The 19,178-nt window shown below is 39.2% G+C and overlaps 1 protein-coding gene across 3 annotated transcripts in view; it reads right to left on the bottom strand.

Annotated features, from left to right (window-relative positions):
• Nucleotides 1-758: 758 nt before the first annotated feature.
• sema3ga (sema domain, immunoglobulin domain (Ig), short basic domain, secreted, (semaphorin) 3Ga) overlaps nucleotides 759-19,178 on the bottom strand; it is a 28,721-nt gene continuing 10,301 nt past the window's right edge. For 2 of the 3 annotated variants that reach the window (XM_017722200.2, XM_037535949.1), the window contains 16 exons: nucleotides 11,043-11,203; nucleotides 10,699-10,761; nucleotides 10,469-10,588; nucleotides 8,763-8,856; nucleotides 8,527-8,646; nucleotides 8,266-8,411; nucleotides 7,885-7,999; nucleotides 7,674-7,743; nucleotides 7,435-7,579; nucleotides 6,772-6,994; nucleotides 5,845-5,933; nucleotides 5,709-5,750; nucleotides 5,443-5,600; nucleotides 5,205-5,272; nucleotides 3,389-3,516; nucleotides 759-3,019 (listed from right to left, as the gene is read on the bottom strand). In XM_017722200.2, coding sequence (XP_017577689.2) covers nucleotides 2,609-3,019; nucleotides 3,389-3,516; nucleotides 5,205-5,272; nucleotides 5,443-5,600; nucleotides 5,709-5,750; nucleotides 5,845-5,933; nucleotides 6,772-6,994; nucleotides 7,435-7,579; nucleotides 7,674-7,743; nucleotides 7,885-7,999; nucleotides 8,266-8,411; nucleotides 8,527-8,646; nucleotides 8,763-8,856; nucleotides 10,469-10,588; nucleotides 10,699-10,761; nucleotides 11,043-11,203 — 2,153 coding nt within the window. In that variant the 3' untranslated portion in view covers nucleotides 759-2,608. The remainder of the gene's footprint in view (nucleotides 3,020-3,388; nucleotides 3,517-5,204; nucleotides 5,273-5,442; nucleotides 5,601-5,708; nucleotides 5,751-5,844; nucleotides 5,934-6,771; nucleotides 6,995-7,434; nucleotides 7,580-7,673; nucleotides 7,744-7,884; nucleotides 8,000-8,265; nucleotides 8,412-8,526; nucleotides 8,647-8,762; nucleotides 8,857-10,468; nucleotides 10,589-10,698; nucleotides 10,762-11,042; nucleotides 11,204-19,178) is intronic. The other variant, XM_017722202.2, reaches the window with a different exon arrangement.

Below are 19,178 nucleotides of genomic sequence, written 5' to 3'. Positions count from 1 at the left end.
ATCCAGTCAGCAAATGGGGAATTGCACTGGCCCATAGACTGAACGGTGACACACATACACACACACACACACACACACACACACACACACACAAAGTAAACTCATGTTCTCCAGTACTTTGCTCGAATTAAATCCTACTGTAAGGTGCTTAAACTTGAGTTCCACTGGTAAACATAAGCCAGAGTTTGGAACAGCAAAATAAAGGTATTTTAAAGCCACTAAACTGGAGATCAGTAACAGTTTACACAATCTCTGCCCAAAAACACAACATTACATTATGATGATGGTCATAGCATAAGCACATTTAAATATGGTCCAAGATTAATGTCACATACAAAAAGTTCAACATTAGGCTGAGGAGATACAGTCATATGCAAATGTCTGAACACCCCTGGGCCAAATTGTGTTGCTTTTGAAGTGAAAATAAGTGAGCACATCCTCTACAGAGAACCAGCTTAAATATGGTATTTTCTTTCAAATATTAGTGCACACTTTCAATTTATTTGCTGAATTTAACATACTGGCTCGGAGTCTCCGCTCTAATTCATCCCAAAGGTGTTCTATTGGGTTGAGGTCAGGACTCTGTGTATGCCAGTCAAGTTCTTCCACTCCAAACTTGCTCATCCATGTCTTTATGGACCGTGCAGTCATGTTGGAACAGGAAGGGGCCATCACAAACTGTTCCCACAAAGTTGGGAGCATGAAATTGTCCAAAATCTCTTGGTCTGCTGAAGCATTAAGAGTTCCTTTCACTGGAACTAAGGGGCCGAGAGCAACTGCTGAAAAACAACCCCACACCATAATCCCCCCTCCACCAAACTTTACACTTGGCACAATGCAGTCAGACAAGTACTGTTCTCCTGGCAACCACTAAACCAAGACTCATCCATCAGGTTGCCAGACGGTGTGATTCATCAATCCACAGAACACATCTCTACTGCTCTAGAGTCCACTGGCGGTGAGCTTCACACCACTGCATTCGGCGCTCTGCATTGCGCTTGGTGATGTAAGGCTTGGACGCAGCTGTTCGGCCATGGAAACCCATTCCATGAAGCTCTCTATGCTCTATAACAGTAAGTATGCATAAAAACATGCAGAAGTGTTCTCTGTAGAGGATGTGTCAACTTCCTTTCACTAACGTAAATTGATCATGGGTGCCAAAACTTCTGCATATGACTGTATGAATAAAATTAGGTAGGAAGAACATAAGGGGGAAAAATACAATAACAAACAACAAAAACACGAATGATCAAGTAAAGGACAAAATAAATGAACCCTTTACAACCTAAGCCTCAAAGTGGCCACCTGGGAATATCTTTACATTTTTGACTGAAAAGTGATGATATATTACACTATTAAGTGATCTATGTTTTTAAAAATAATTTTTCATTTACACTGTTACTGAATACAAATATGCAACCTATAAAAGAACAATACATCTAGCTTCTCTAGTTCAACATGGAATTTGAAGCATGGTGATATATCATGTTGTAAAGTTATTAGTCTGGCAGTGACATGTTAAAGCTTTAGGTTTTAAAGGGTTAATGAATGAACAAACTACAGAAAAAGAGTCGAGTAAACACATGGAATGATCTCTATGAGCAGTAGTGTGTTAACTCTTCGACCTCAGCCAGGTGAATAAACATGACAAGGACAGATTGAAAGACTAAATCAGGGATGTCCAGATCTGGACCTGGAGGGCCTTAGTCTAGCACAGTTGGGTGATTTCCCTGCCTTAGTAATCATATCTAATACCACAGCCATTTATAAATATATCGGGTGATATTTAAGTATTAAGGTTTTCCTCTGGAAACACCCCAGAATAACTGTTGGTTATGGAGGCAGCGATTGATTGTATTTTGGGAAAAATTCTGACCTCAAGACTTAACTAATGTCTGCAAGTCTCCAGCTGTGATCCTTTAGCTACTCAAACCATCCTTTCCACTATGCATGACGTCAATACAGACATACAACCTCTTCCTGGCAGATTCTTAACACCTCCAGTTGCTTTTTTGTAGCCATTTGCTGATTTGTGTGGCTCAACACTGTTTTGTTACACATCACTGCTGTTTTCTATGGTCTTTCCCATAGTGATGGATGACCAAGGGAATTTGATATATTTATACCCCAGTGAAACAGGAAATCATGGGTGATGATTTATCATTTTAAAACTGAATAAAAATACACTTCAGCTGGATTTCAGTCTTTAGAATTTGTAGAGGTCCCTTCAATTGTGGCACAAATAAATTTGACAAAAAATATTTCATGATAAAATAATCATTTTTCCCTTCAAATAAAGGTTGGATTTTTGTTTATATTTTACAAAAAGGATTAAAAAGGATAAGCAAGGAAGAATGTTTTATACAGCTACTACATTCACCAGATGTGCCAATATTTGTGGAGAGCACTGTATGAGACATCAGTCTCTGTACATTAGTACAGACAATGTCTTCTAGTGATGCAAGTGTTCAACTCATCATGTAGTTACTGGGTGTTTTTTGCAAAGAAATCACTAAACTGTGCTGGACTCTGACCATACAGGACTGGAACCAGGCATCCCTGCACTGAATAAATGGAGGAATATAGGACTAGGCAGTTCCTGAGCTCCTCAGCCTCCGCTGGGCTTCAGGCCCTCTGTGTGTCTGCGACTAGTGCGTTTGGTCTGCTGTTCTTCAGCCTTCCCTGCAGTGGTGAGCTGTGCCCAGTAAGACTGGCAGTACTGGTGTATCATGCGCATCTCCGCCTCCATCAGTAGTGCTGGGTTGGCTGGAGGAGTAGCTGGAGGCTCCTGCTGATGAGGTTTCTGATGTCTCTTTGTCATCTCCTCCTCCTCGTCCTCATCCGGGACTGTGAGGGCCACAGCAATTTCCCGGTCCAGGATGCGCAGGGAGACTCGTGCCAGGGTGTGCTTAAAGTTGTTCTCGGTGGCCAGGCAGTGGTAGAGGCCGGCATCTGAGTGGGTGAGAGATTTCAGCAGGATGCCCTGAGGGGTCTTCAATACCTCCCTGTCCCGATTCAGCTGTGTGCAGAGGAGAGAAATCTTTAAAATACTTAAAAATCTGCTGGCAGAGTAGTTGGAACAGGTGCGTGTCTGTGTTCAGCATAGAAAAATGTTCAGCTGAATAAATTTTGGCCTTGTTAGATCATGTTCTTAACATCACAAAAATACTGCCACAACAGCACTGAGTTATTAACAAGTTATTAAGGGACAAGAGTCAATTGAAATGTAGAAATAGCATCAGCATTAAAAGGATAAAGAAACTCATAAAGCAGAAACTTAGCAGAAGACAGTTATAAATATCATATATCACATAGTCACATGACATGCTAATTCTTGTGAGTTTGCAGTTCCTCTTTTAAGAGATACAGAAACTGTGTGAGATCTTACCAGTTTCCTTCTTCCTTCTTTCTGATAGAGCCACTTAACAGTAGCTTGAGGTGACCGTGGTACACACTCTAAAAACGTACTGCTCCCTTCCACGCCAAACTGCACTGTCTCCTTCAGTTTCTTCTCCACTGAAGAGTCAGAGAACCATTCATTCCATGCATGATCCATTAAGAATGACACACATGCTAAATTTTTATACCAATGCCAAATACAGAACCATGCAAAAATCAGAAACCAACCATAATTTATTTCCTTTCCAATCAAAATGGCCATTAAGTAAAAGTTATGTGTTTTCCTTGCTTGCTTAAGGAGGGGAAGTCACAGGAAAATATACATGTTCAGTCATAACAACTACGTCAAGAAAATATGAAGTTTTCATTTGCAGTTATATTTATATATGGCTCTGTTCTGGGACCTCCCTGCAGAAAGACCCCTCCCTAACCCCAGGATACAGAACAGAGCAGGCAGCAGGGACAACAAAAATGGCACAGAGTACGTCAGACCCAGCGTGAAGAAGGAGTTGGGGTAGAAGCGGGTTGCAAAGTGGCCTGCAGAGGAGCGATGAGAATGTGCAGGCTACAGCACATAAAATAAGCACCCTGACGAATTTAGCCAATCCTATGTGTAGCAGGCAACCATCTGAGTCATCAGCTGGTTGAGATTAGCTGATAACAGCTGGTAATTTGAGACTGGGGCCTAAGCTTGACTTTGGGGCCTGTCTGTTCTAATGCTATGTTCAATTTCTAAAAATTACTAAAACAATATAGAATTTATTTAATAAGTAAATGGGGCTCCTAAAAACTGTGCAAGACCTGGCAGACCATGAAAACTGTCACCTTCCACTACGAGAAAACAACCCAGCACTATGAGTCTGAAAGTATGTGTAGCTGTCAAGAGATCCTTACTGAGAAAGTGAATTAAAAAAAGAACACAAAGTGCAAATCAAACGAAGAAACTGCTGCCGTTCTCAGAACAATGAACTGACCACCCCAGAGTCCAAAGCTCGACATCATTGAAATTGTTTGGGATTACCCAGATTGTGAGAAGTAAAAAATTAAGCAACATCTAAAACTGAATTTGTGTGTGGAAAAATATTCCTGCAGATTTAAAAAAGGAAAAAATGCTATTGTATTAAACTATTGAGGCTTCTAAGTTTCTGTTAAATATATGTTTCTGACTTTTTTGCTCATTCTGAAAAATAAACTTGTACTTAATGGCCATTTTGACTGGAAATGAAATAAATGGTAGGTGGTCTCTGACTTATGTATAGCACTGAAATTTAAAACATTTGTTCTTATTAGTTATGAACATTATTACCCACATTTCTGAACTGAACAGGTTCTGGTGTAGGAACAGGTCCACCTTTCCAAATAATATTAATTTGGATGTTAAAGGCAAAGACTGATCTTAAGACTCACATTCTTTGCTAAATATGGACTCTAATGGTAATACAGAGCTATATAATAGATATAAGATGAGGATTATCATCAAAGGCCACTAGGCACAGGGTAATCCCTGTCTTGCACTACAGATGATCTGCAGTAACAAGAAGAGATAAGAATTCATTTTAAGTTTAAAACACTAATACATTCATGCATTCAATTTACTTAATTTAAATATGTACATAATTTCCACATAAATAAAAAATATAAACTTTTTTGTCTTTTACATTACTCACTTTTGACAATAGCTCTGTTGAGGTAATAAGTTTATTGATGTGGAAAGCATATAAACATTAGACTCAAGTACAGTCAATGTATTCGTGTACGCTTAAGGTGGGTGGTGACCAAGAGCCTTTTATTTAGCACTGCTTTACCTTTAGCATTGAAGCCCCTACACTGGCGTAGAGGGTCACCATGCTTAACATCCTGCCTCCTGCTCCTCCTAGATGGAAACAAGTTACTTGTGTTACTTATACAACACATATGAGACATCTACTTCATTAAATAGCTTTCATATAACACAGTGCAGTGCTTAATATCTTCCAGTGCTTTGAAACACTGATAACCTTTACATAGGTGGAGCCGTTGTAGTAGTCATTAACTGTTTCTGACCTTTTAGTGGCCTGTGTGAAAGGGGCACAGCTCTCTCCATCCCAGGCGCAGTAAGGGTCTCGGGCCAGGCAGCAGTCTGAGCAGGCCTTTCCATACACTCCGCAGCGATGCAAAGACACCTGAGTAAGACCTGCATCTGAAGATACATACAGCTGTTGCTGTAGAGGAAATAGAGGAAACAGAGACATATTACATTCTGAACCACTAATGTAACATCAAAATCTGTGTATATATTTTTGTCCATTGGCTACTTTAACATGTTTTACCCTTTTAGCAGATATCCTCATCGTTTTAACTGGGGCAGGAGTCTGTAGAAAAAGGAGAAAACACATTAACCATAATTTCTTTTTCATTTTTCAGCATCAAGACTGAAGAAAAGTCGTTCGACTTTAACTTCATTACCCTGAAAACTTCCACTTCTTCTAATGTCAGCTCTTCCATTGTGGTGGGATTTTTGGGCAGGACTATGATCTTCTGGACTGTACCACGGTCTGTAAAATCAGTAAAAGTGAGCACTTTAATGTAAGATATGGTAGAACCCACAACCTAACATAAGATGAGTAGAATTTATGTAGTGGAACAGGTTACAGAAGAACAGGCAACAACAGGACAACATACAACAGTCCCATAGCAACCACAACAGCGAATTGTGACAGCAGTCAGAGAGAAATATTCATCTGTTAGACTATATTATCTTAAGCAGGGATAACCTTTTAGAGTGTGCAACATAGCACATTTGTAAACTTTTAAATAACTTACAGTGAGAGCAAGTTAAGCTTAAATAAAGCCTTGACATAGTAGCTGTAGCACAGTGTAGAGCTGAGCCTCTCTAAATAAACAGCATGAGAAATCCATCTTCCCAGATTCTTTCAAAAAGTTTTTTAAAGCACAGATTTCTCTTCTAACTTGTAGTATAAAATTGACACAGCTTCTTTTCACTCCTTATTTTTATGTTTATGCAGATATTTTCTGTGTTCAGGCTGAAAAGCTTGTCTGGTTCAAACAGCATGGAACGGTCTTGAATTAACAGTGCTGGCATCATTTTACCAGCATTTTAGTGAATGTTATAAATAGCCCCTCCATCTGTTACAAATAACACCACCTAAGGGTTAAATTGTAACATTTGGCCATTGTTAAGTTTACATTTTCACTTGTAGCAGAAATTTTGAAATATTAATCTTGCTCAAATATGTTTACATAATAAGGCACTAAATGTGTTAGGGTGTGCCCCATTCTTTACGCATTTATGCACTTTCACTTATTGGTAGTATATGAAACTCAAGCATGATGTATGCATTACATGTATGCATCTTCAGCAGCCTGGCTCACCTGTGCCCAGAAAAAACACCTCATATCTCCCATCCACAGCATCCACCTGGTCCACAGCGATGGTGGTGAAGCGGTAGTCCACCCCAGAGCGCACCACCAGGGGGCGCCGGTGTATAGGATACACGGGGTGGTGCATGAGGGGATGGTTACGGATAAAGTTTACAGCCTCATCAGAGAACTCCTTAGAAGAACGTAAGCCTGGTGTAAATGTGCCTCCAGGACACTAGAGGGTGACAAAGAATCAGATAAAAGTATGTAAATCCAATGAATCTTCCTTACAAAGAACACACCAATAGACATAATAGAGCTCATAAGAATACGATATGTTGTAATTTTCATTAACAAAATTGATTGACTGATTCTAAGGGCCTGAGAGGATGAATAAAAAAATACAAAATGTTACTCTTCTTGCACTTGTTAAAAGTAACTGCCAAAGCTTTTCCTTTTTGACTGAGGAAAAATGCAGGACATACAGTCAGTCAACAGAGCTCATTTGCATTTAGGGATAAAGAGAGGATGAAAATGGTCATGCAAAAAGAATTCTGACTGTTCTTGGTAAATAAAAACACACACAACCATTATAAATGTGCCTCAAGGAAAAAGAAGTATGTAGAGAAAAATGTAGCAGTTGGACCTTTTAAAGAATGGGGCCTTGCAACTCACAGTTCCAGGTCGAGGGTAGGGAATCTTTCCTGTGTACGCTGTCCACTGGTAGTTGTGTCCATGTTTGTGCGCAAAAGGCCCATTAAAGACATTACGGATATCAGCCATAGAGTACACACACACGGCTGATCCCTTAAACACTGACCTGATAAGAAACAGACACAACACACTTTGTATTACTAAAGGAGTATGTCTATGACATAAACTCTAACAGCAAAAGACAGAAAAATGATCTTTACCCAGCAGTGGAGAAAACTGCATAAACCATGGGGTTACGCTCATCCTGGGTGGGCTGAATAAAGACATCTCCTGAAATGGTGGAGCAAAGCACTGTTACATATCCTGTTAGAATTACTCGTATGATGTTCTCTACCTACAGTATGTAATTGGTATGCTTATGTGTAAGTGGTAAGAAGTTGCTAAAGCATGTTCACTTTAAAAATGACTCACTCAGCTCATCGAAGTAAGTCTCCACACCATCGTCACCCATCACGGAGCAAACCAGCCTGGCTTTCAGAAATGTCGTCCACTTGTTCACCAGAGACTTTTGGCCTCCTTCATCATTCTGTTAACACATATACAGCACAGTCATTCACACTCTCTTTATTCTGCTGTAATAGCGGTGACTAGGAGAAGAATCAGATTATCACTGATCTCTCAGTATCAGTAGGCTTATTTCTAGAGTAAGTGCGCTACACCTTCTTTTTGAAATACAGTAACAATAACAAACCAGATTTATTGTTTTAAAAGCAAATAGCATTAACCTATACATTGTGATGGTTAATGGTAAGTGCGTAATTTGGACTTTGAAGGACCTCTGAGTTCTCTCACCAGACACACTCGTCCCACTCTGGCCAACACGCTGGGGCTTGCAGTGCCTCCAGAGTCCAGACTCTTCTCCCGGAAGAAGAAGTAGAGCTTATCATCATTTTTCTCTGAGCTGTCTGGAATTTGCTTTATCTGAATGAACACAGGTTCTGAAAATGAGAGAGAGGGGGAGAATGAGAGAGAGAGAGGACAGGAGATCAGCACCTTTGGGTACTTGACTGTCAATTTTTCTTTACCAATGTCTTTACATTTCTAGATATTTACCATTAAGCCACCGGGAGTCATACTGCTCTGTTCTCACAGCCGGTCTGCTGCCCATGGTCCTAAAGATAGCAGGGTCTGTGCCCATGAAGTCCAAATGCACTCCAGCATACAGATTGCCATCTGAGAAGAGGAGGAGAGAAAAAGGGTGGTACGAAACAGGGAAATTAACATGGGCTTTATGTAAGGTACTAAAGGTCAAAGGTGAATCTCCATCTCTTTTGCTGGAAGAGACTCACTGATGAGAGCTGCCACATCTTCATGGTTTGGGTCGTAGGAGCATTTGCCCTTTCCTGAGTCCAGATATCCAGGGACCAGCCTGAAGAGATAGTCCTGCACAGATAAGTGAGGCAAGGGTATTTAAAAGAGCTTTCGTTTGAATGTTTTTGATCTCCTCTTACATGATATGCTGTTGTTTGGTTTAGTTTAGGCTGCGTATGTGTGTGTGTGTGCGTTTGTAGGGTGATATGGAGGAGGTATTTGTGTCTGTGTCTGTTTGTTGACTTTGTAGGTCAATCAGAGAAAAACAGGGGCAACCAGAGGTGGGTAGAGTAGGCTAAATCAATACTCAAGTAAAGGTATTGATACTTCAATAAAATAATAACACAAGTAAAAGTACATTCAAATAAGACATCTTAGTAAAAGTACAAAAGTATCAGGTCAAAAACTAGTAAATTACTAAGTAACTTGACTGCAGTGAAACGTCTTAGTAAATCCAGCACCTATCGCCACAGGATGCCTCTATATTTCTATTTTTTAAATTATTTTGGTCTAAACTAAAATGCTAAAATCACAAAGCAGTACACATGTTGTCAACACAAAACAATGAAGTTAAACACAAAAAAGGAATTAGTAATTAATTCTGAACAGCAAAAAATGTAAAAAAGTAAAAAATATGTAAAAAACTCACTAATATATGTAAATATAAGTTAAAGTATTGCCGCCTGGAAATACTCAGCAGAGAATAAATCCATCAGTATTTTACTTAAGCACATGTACTTAATTGTTAAAGAAACTAGTTACCTCCCACCTCTGGGCATGACCTGCAATGTTAGGATCAAAGAAATGATTCAATACTTAAAATAATTGTTGTTATTGAGATTGTAGTTAGGGTTAGATTAGGGATTAGTCTCAAAATGTTTTTATTACATACAGACACTTACATTTAAACTGCTAATAAAAATATGTGGACACCAACATTTTTTACTATCTTCCACATTTTATAATAATAATGAAGACATCAAAACTATAACAGTTCATATGGAATAACTCCAATCAGTAGTATTGGATTTCTACCAAACAGGGCTATTCAGACCCTGCCCTCTCTCTTTTCAACATATCTGACTGGCTGAGATGTGTGAACAAGAACAGCCATTCTATTGATTAACTTTCATCAAGAAACACATGATAATTAGTATGATTTAATGATTGGGGTCCCAACTAAGCATTTTACATTTCTAAATTTCACTGATGTCCTACATGACATGTCCTTGTTCAAAAAGATAAACATATATATATATATATATATATATATATATATTTTTTTTTTTTTTTTTTTTTTTTTTTTTTTTGCTTTGGAAGTTCATACACAGGATTTTGAACATTTTGAATATTTATATTTCTCTTATAAGCCTTTCTATGTCTTTAGGAAAACTGAAAAATATACAAGCAGTGTCCAAACTTGAATCAATCAATATGAATCATGATCTTTAGGTTTAAAAAGTTGGTACCATTAAAACTATGAAAACAATTATTGTTTATAATCCAGCATTTACTCCTCACTAAACACTGATCAGCACTCTTGATGTACTGGCGATATCCACAATATGCTCAGAAGAGTGCATTGTCACATAGTGTATATAATTTTTCATGATATTGATAAACATCACCTTGTTGCCCACCACTACTATACATAAAACATACTGGTTGTGTGTGGGTGGTGTACCTCAGCTCTCCAGCCTCTGTTGATGTAGGTACAGATGGGTTTGTAAGCTCCAGTGCCACATGTGAACAGATGAGTTCTGTTCCAGGGTTCAATCAGGCGCACAAAGTTAGCACATTCTCCCTGGAAAACATACACATTTACACACAATGAATTCATTTTACTAACTTACTATTGTTTAATCTATAATAAAAAAAGAGTTAAATTCAGTTGTAAAACAGAAGTTGGCTCACATGTTTTCCTTTCCCAGTCATTTGACACTCCCCCTTTCTCTGTGCTGGAGCAGGCCAGTGGATCTATGAAGGCAGAAAAAAAACCCTTAACCTGAATACTTGTATGGACCTGCATGCACTGTTTGCATCAAGGGTGTACAGGAAGAGCTGATCTAGGATCTTCTCCCCTTCATTCTAAGTAGCCTATTATTTACAGTATGAAAGCTAAAACTGATCCTAGATCATCCCACCAGTGCACTGTGAGTTAGAAATCCTCAAGAGTGCATAAAAATCAATACAGCAGATGAGACTAATACATTAAGTAAAGCTCTCTGAATGTGTTGTTGCTGGGAAGTTCTCCTTACAATAAGAGGTTCCTTGTTGACGTTCTGCATGTCCAGAGACACCAGGTACTCGCGGCTGCCCAGGTAAAGCCGACCCTGGTCCTGGTCCATGTGGAGGATCCGGTAATCACTGGTGTTGAAGGAGAAGCTGAATGGCCTTGCTGCCCGAGTGTCCATTAGCTCTGACAAGGCACAGAGAAAAACATGTTGTCACTAAAACTAACTGATCTATGAGCTCAAGTGGCCGTGTTCACATAGATAGTATCTCTTCCCTCTTAGGGAGTTCTACATTAAGTACAGATCTACAAGCTATAAACAGGTGAAACATGCAGTTACAGTGGACATCAAGTGAAAACCTTTAGTTGTCCTAAGTTAAGTTTTAAGGCTACCAAATTGGTAGTATTTGCTGACGAAACAACTGAGCAGCAGGTTGCCAAATTACTTTGTGTGGGAGGGGGAGAACCTTAAGGTGGCTACACTTCACCTTCATAGTCATTGTTTCACTTCAAATTGTAGAGTGTTTAACAAATAGTGTCACTGTCCCATTATTTAAAGACTGCACTGAATATCAAGCTTCGGGATAAGCTATTAATTATGCTGTTTGTGTATCAGGAATACTGCAATGATATCTGGAATAAGGTGGTAAATATCCTGTCATATTTACATTTCTAATCAGTGTGTGAAATATTCCCTGGGATTTAGGGGGTCCATGTTGACTGGCTACTCCAGAATTGTCTGGCTGCTAACTCACCTGCATAGTGGCACTGATGCTAGCTTCGATGGCAGTGTCTCGTTTAATAATTTTTCTTTTGGAAACACTCTTTTCTATTTTAGTAATGCGCTCTTCTTCATGTTAATTGAGATCTTACACATCTCATCTTTTGTCTTCAGTTTGAGGAATGAGTAACAATTTACTTTTTCCATCAAACACTTGTGAAATTGGTCAAGTTTCCAGATAAGTTATAATTAAGTTGCAGCATTCTGTAAAGTTGTAACGGATATCCCAGGCACTGATGATCAACTCTGTGAACTAATCTACTACAGAGCCACCCTGAGGCAGACCAGTGTTGCATCACTAGTTAGGTAAGAATACCAAAGACTGAAGCTCACCGATTAAGGGTGAAGCAGCTAAACACTGACCTATCCCTGAATTTGTATTTCAGTGTCTATTTCCCCCTTACAGATAGCATAACGTCATAATAAGGTTATTTTCAGGGACCCCCATAGAATTTTCATTTTGAGAGATGCAGGGGGTCCTGAAGTTAACTCCTAGGGCCCCCTGCATCTCTCAAATTCAAAATCAAATCTGTGTTTCACATCTTGTTCCTAATTCTGTATTTGAAAAAGGCTACTTTTAAAATGTGTTCATGAATTTGTTTCAGATTTGGACCAACAGAGGGAGCTCATATCTCATTATGTGTTCTATATGTCTTCTATACATTCGCTGCACATTAGAAAGCTGTGGGGTAAACAATGTTCTAAGGACAAGTTGTTCTTGAGAAAAGCTAAAACAAGAAGCTTGTTTTTTTCTGGTGCTGTAAGCTGCTACCTCTGCAAACTCTCTTCCAAGTGAGGCAGAGCAGTACTTTGAGAGTGTGAAGCAGAAACTCAGGGGAGTGGAGTGCACTTAACACAGCACTTTCTCAAGAAAAACACCTTAACCCATTAAAGCTCATATCTGAATTGTTCAAATATCTTTGGTCTATGTTCTCTGAGTTTGCATGAAGACAAATCTAAAGAAATATCTCAAATTTATCAGTCCATGTGGCTTCATCCAAGGTAAAATTTCATTACTTTCAATAAGACTACTTCAAAAATTGCCCTCAGGGCCCCCAGAGAATTGACATTTTTGTCCCATCCTTAAGCACTGAGAGTTAGTTCGTACCAAAAACGTGGACGTGGAGCCCTGTTGTTTGAAGGCCATTGCTTTAAACAGGATCATACATCCTTTTAACTACGTGTCATGTAGACAACATCAACCCAAAACAAAAGATGGTACTGATGAAACACATGTATTATGAGAACTTCTTGAATCTCCTCCATTAGTTACTGTAGTTACTGATCCCTCATAATAAATCACAATGGCACTGAAGAACAGCTCACAGTGAGGTACGCTACTGCCCGATGTATTCTGACAAGGATGACGTTGTGACACGCTGAATTAAAACATCAACGTAAACAGATGTCTGGCTAAGTGCAGCTTTGCTAGGTCTGAGAAGATTGCTGTTCTCATCTTACATGTGTTTATATGCTTAAAGGCTTTGGTCCCAACCCACAGACACGACTCAGGAACACTGCAGTTAACTCACATCATTGCTCCTTTACCCTCCTATGGCACGAACATATGGCCCTCATTGTTGAACTGAAATGACTATAAAAGTGGGTGAAAGTTGATCTTTAGCCATTTCGCTGGAGCTGATGAGCTTTTAAGAGTTGAATATTTTAAGCGCTGGCCCACTGCAGGGAGTGTTGCTGTAAATGTAAGAGCTGCATTGTCAGCTCTGAAGAGGTGCATTCTGGGTGATCCCACTGCTGCCCACTTTTTAAAATCCTTCATCAGCCATGCTTAGCTGTGGATGAGCACTGGAACATATGAGTATGTAAGACCTGTGTGATGTAAAAGGAATCAAAGGCAAATTCATGATTCAAATGAACAGTAAATTGTACGTCAAACTCAACCGAACGAGCCAATATTTGGAACGGAATCAGGGCCAAGACAGAGTAAATGTTTGTGGCGATGAGCTCATAACCTGTATATTAGTCTAAATAGCAAATTTATTCACGTCATCCAGATCTTTTATCAGCTACACAAATACACGTACATTCCCAAAAATAGACAAAGATTGACTTCCCTCCGTCACTGTCCTTTGATAGCTTCCCCTTCCTTTACAGGTCAACACCAGGCAATCATCAATAAGGATGTTTATTTTACAGCGAGTATGTTTTAAGCTCAGGAAATGCGTCCATGGCATGAAGCCCTAAGAAGAAGTCAAGTGTGCTTGCAGGTTGCTATGGACAGGCCACTAAAACAAAATCCAAGATGTGATCTGAGTGCAGACAGGACATGGTGGGTGAAATGGAGAAGACATTCTGAGAACATTCTGCTTCTCTTCTCCTTCCTCCATTGTAAACACAGCACACAACAACACTGCCAAATGTGCAGTAGTCGAAGGTGGACGCTGCTCAGAGTTCACTACAAGATGAAACAAGATATGGATAGGTGCAAACAAATAGGTGCAAAGGTGAGCGGAGCTAATCCGGGTGATGTAACATCCTTCAGAATCTGTTCCTAGAAACTCTTCAGAGACGGCAAATGAAGAGAACAGCTGCTCAGGTTTGCAGCATTCAAGGCCACTACTAAAGCATCCAACAACTGCAACAGTGAATTTAAACTAGAAAGAGATTTTAATAACTGTTAGTTGGTTAAAGTAGGGCTGGGCTGACATGGAATTACAGGACCAATAAAAACAACCAATAATTATCATGTGTCCAATACAAATGCTAATTAAATCAAGTTCTCACTATAATACCTGTTGTGTAATGACAGTAAAACTCTAAAGATGGATTATTAACTTTACATAGTCGCACCATAGCTAAAGCAGCTTTAAAAGCATTCACAGTAGCGGTCACCAACCCTGGTCCTGGAGATCCACCTTCCTAATTCCAACCACAATTTGCCACACCTGCTCCAGGAAATAAAGTTCTTCAGAAGTTCTTGAATGGCTACAGATCATTAGTTTCGGGTAAGGCAGAGGCATTTTAGATTGGAACTAAACTCTGCAGGACAGCAGATCTCTAGGAGGAGGGTTGGTAACCACTGATTTAGCAAAGCATTAACCAGAGTGACTTAGAAGGGAAGGTGAATGTAAGAGCAAGAGTCTTGACTAAGGACTTGTGCAACGGCCAATACGGAAATTTATGAGCTAGGGAATTTATGGGACTAGATCTGACTGGTTTGGCAAAAAATGGGACTAGATCCAAATGGTTTGGCATTACAGAACAATGTAATATTTACTTGTAGAGAGCTACAAATGCAGTAAAATTCATAAAATGCAGATATTTCAGCAACAAAGCCCAGCATCACGAAGATCTAGTGTTTTTGGAGTACAATACATATGTCATCAAATACGGGATTGAAATGTTGATCAAATCTAAGCATCTGTCCAACACTGACACATTTTTTAAGCAAATGTCTCCCGATACTGACATGATTCCAATATCTTTGTGCATCCATAGTGCTGTCACATTGGCTCTTATCAACCTATTTTAATGTCTTGGGTATTCACATACGTGTCAAGCTTACTCTGCTTGGTAATTGAATACTGCTGATATCCTCTCTCTCTCTAAGCATTATAGCCGAAGACTTTCAATAATCACATTCTCTAGAGCTCCAGAAAGACCTTTCCTCCTCTTCAGGCGCCTCTGAGACAAAGGGCATCCCTGTTAGAAACAATGAACAATCCATCTCTGACAACAGCAGAACACAGAGGAGCCGAGTAGAGAATTGGTCTTTTCCGCCCCTCTATTCTTGGAGTGAGGACAGAGGGAGGAGGTCATCGATACTGTAGAGAATGTTCCCAGGGGGGAAGAATACAGCAGCCAGGGAAAGAAGAGCGAGGGGATGAAATGAGGAAGAGGCCAAAGGCTGCAGATGAATTTCAGCTGTATTGCACACGCTGGTGATGACTTGACAGTGGAACAGAACAAAGTCAATACTGAGTCAGTTCCAATTGACTGAAGGCATGAAATTCAGCTGGGTCATTTCTGAATTTTATAAAGGTATGCTATACATGATATGTGAAATATAATAAGTTGGACCGGTTACAGCATTTCTGTCTAAGCAACAGTGCAAACTTTCACACCAGTTTCCTTCCAAATCCCACAGCATGCATTTAGGTTTCATTGTGAAGTAGCCTACATGGGTCATTCAGAACTGGGTCAAAGGCACTAAAGCTTCCGTGCTGCATTGTAATTAATCTCACTTGGTCCAGACCACAACTAAATAAAAATGACAAAAAGCTGTTGTGTTTTTGTCAGACAACCTGTTTTGTATTAAACTAGGCACTGAATCCAAAAGAAACAATATTTTTTTTCTGTCTTCTGTCACCAAGCTTTCCAGTTTTGACTCAGGCTGGTTTACATGGTGAAACTTTCACGTTTCAACTGAAACTTGCAAGAAACTAAATTTCACCTGCACCACATAAGGTGAGGCCTCATGCAATTCAATTGAAACTTGTCTGACACCTGACAACAGCTGCAACAATCTCAATTTTGTGAAACAAGCGAGTCAAAACTGAAATCACTTCAACAACTGATTTCAATCAACACATCATGGGTGAGAACATACAACACAGCCAGTCTACTGGCTGATTGAGAAAGATTTAATATCAAGTTAGTAAAAGCTTTTTTTTGTTTGTTTCTTTTTTTGTCAACCATGGCAAATAATGTGAGCTTTGCAAAGCTTATTAAGTAGCCAATTAGCTTAACTAGCCACTTAGCTAACCATTAACATGTTAAAAAATGCTTGTGACATTGCTTGTTCTGCTTTTATAGTGTGCTTTTATTACAATCAAAATATGAATAAAGTCCTATTTGAGCTAGATTAGTTTTATCTGGGGAGGTGTTGTGATTTGAGTAATTACCAACAAGATGATACCATGATTTTAATCCTGTGTGAATCTGTAATCTCTGTAGTTTTTACACGACTTTTAACGTTAAGGTCCCAGGGAATATAGAGTAAAATATTATGCGTGTCTGTATGATACTGAACTCGAGTCTTGTATTAAAGATCTAGCAAAGCTTGAATGAAAAGTATAAAATATAAATATGATAAAACCCGGCTTAAAACCACTGATCAGACCCATCTGAGAACTCTGTGAGTGTAGCCAGTGAGCAGCTTCATTGACAGCTCTCTGTTCAACACAACTTGCTCTAACACTCAAACAGAACTGAAATCATTATCCAGCTTTTACGTGACAATAACTGAAAAAAGTCCCAAACAAACAGATGAAGCGTGAATGAAGGAATGATGGAAAAACAATGTTGGTGTATGGATAAACTAATAAACAGGCGACATTGCTGATGGATTATGCTGGGCTTTTCCTCACTAAGTTACTCTGACTCTGAAACAGTTTTGTGTGGGCAGGGCAAGAGGCATCAGCATTGTTTATTGGTCAGATGAATGCTAATGGAAGCATTACCCAAGATTAGGACCAGCCACTTTTCAGCGAGAAAAGAGAAATATGGTGAAATATATCTGTCATTTATTGGTCATTGAAATATTATTCACAGGCTATATTTAGTACATGTTTATTATTTGCCTGCATGAACAGAATTAACCTAATTAGAAAGAAAACACAAATTTAGATTGCCTGGATCTGTAAATAATTATCCTGGTGTGCATTACATTCTATAATTGGCCGAATGCAGAACTCTTTCCATAATAATAGTCCTCTTCAAATCAACATCACTGTAATCACAGCAACAAAACAGAAAATGTTGTATCCATTTCTTTTGTGACTCAACAATAAGGCTAGCAGCTAAAATGGAGCTTGATTTGACCCAATTCCTTTATCCTCAGGTTCATGGCCAGACTACTGAAATCCACAATAGCACCCATAAAAATAACAGTAAAAAGTCTTTTTTTTTTTTTTTAAAAATGCTTTTCTCTGATAAGCAAATGTTATGGTCCACTTTCTCTCTTCTACTCTTCCCCTGCCCCACTCTCCCCGAAGCCACGCAGTAGCTGCGCTGATCGCAGTGCGACTGTGTGGTGAGGCGGCTCCTGTAAGAAGCGCAAGGATTTCTTATCAATCAGCTCCACCACATTACAACCTAATCAGCTCAAATAGGGCTTAATAGCGCTAGTGGACTAATCACTTTGATTATTTTTAAACTGCTTTAAATCACATGTTGCACAGAAGCTTGCAACTTGCAATTAACTGTGTAAAAGCTTTCTCATGTGAATATAGTCGAAGAACATCCTCATTTACCAAAAACGTCCTCGTTTTTTTCTTAAGTATGATTCTTTCCTTGAGAAAGGTCCTAAGACAAAAATCTATGTCAGATTCAGGACATGTTCTCAAACCACAGAACTGTTCACTCTTTGTCCTCTTGAGAGTTCTACTTACCTGAGAACAAATCCCAAATAAGAAAATATTTATGAATGTCAGAGTGTGTTTTACGAAGAAGAGGCCTGTTTTCTAATATGGTGGCAGATCAGCAAGTGAACTCAAGATAAACAAGCTCATTCCAGACTTCAATATCAGATTGACACATTAAGTGCTTGCAAAACTTTTCTCCAATTGTGTGTGTGTGTGTGTAAAGTATCCAGTTTCAGCACTTTCCTACTACCAAGAGTATGTTTCACAAACAGACTGAAAATGAGCTCATTATGCAGTAGAAGACGTCTGTACAGGCATTAAACCAAAGCCCAAACTGAAGCCCAAACCTGACCTGTACCTGCAATTTAGAGACCCAACCCAAACCTGCTCACGCACGCTATCAGATTATTGCTTTGTTTTGTTAGCCAGCATTATGAGTTTAATTTCACAGAAAATGACCTAGAAAATGACCTCACCTCAAGACACTTATGTGAAAGGTTTTTGTTGTAGCTGTCACTGACTTAACTGGTGACATATTTGTTTCTGGCTTGTAGCTATGGTGGTGTGGCCGCATCTACAGTAAACATATCACAGGCATACATTCTCAAGCTTTAAACTGTATGCGATCAGTGGGATTTGTATGTTTTGTAATGACCGGGTTATATTGTTACCACATTGAAAGTGACCTTGACTCTTTGGACAATTTAAATAGCTCCCCTTTAGGAAGATTTCGTTTTTTATATCATCCACAGAGAACAGATCATAATACCGGCTTTGTTGTTCACATAACATAGCCTATACTACAGAAGGAGAGAAGGAGAGCATACAAGACAGAAAATGCGAAAAGAGAGTGAGCAAAAGTTACATAGACACATTACATCAAATAAAACCAAATCTACTACAACAGGCTAAGGTGAGGCAGCAGACCTCTTGACAGTGGTCAAACAAACTTGGCTTACTCAGGCAAGCCACACAGTAGTGGTGCATTGTTTGAACAGTTTACTGGAAAACACAGCACGACTGCACGAGACAAGTATGAGCTGGAAATGCAGCA

Source organism: Pygocentrus nattereri, chromosome 28, assembly GCF_015220715.1.
Source record: "Pygocentrus nattereri isolate fPygNat1 chromosome 28, fPygNat1.pri, whole genome shotgun sequence".
NCBI classification, from domain to species: domain Eukaryota; kingdom Metazoa; phylum Chordata; class Actinopteri; order Characiformes; family Serrasalmidae; genus Pygocentrus; species Pygocentrus nattereri.
Note: the sequence above shows the minus strand (reverse complement) of the source record. Positions and strands in the feature narration are given on the sequence as shown.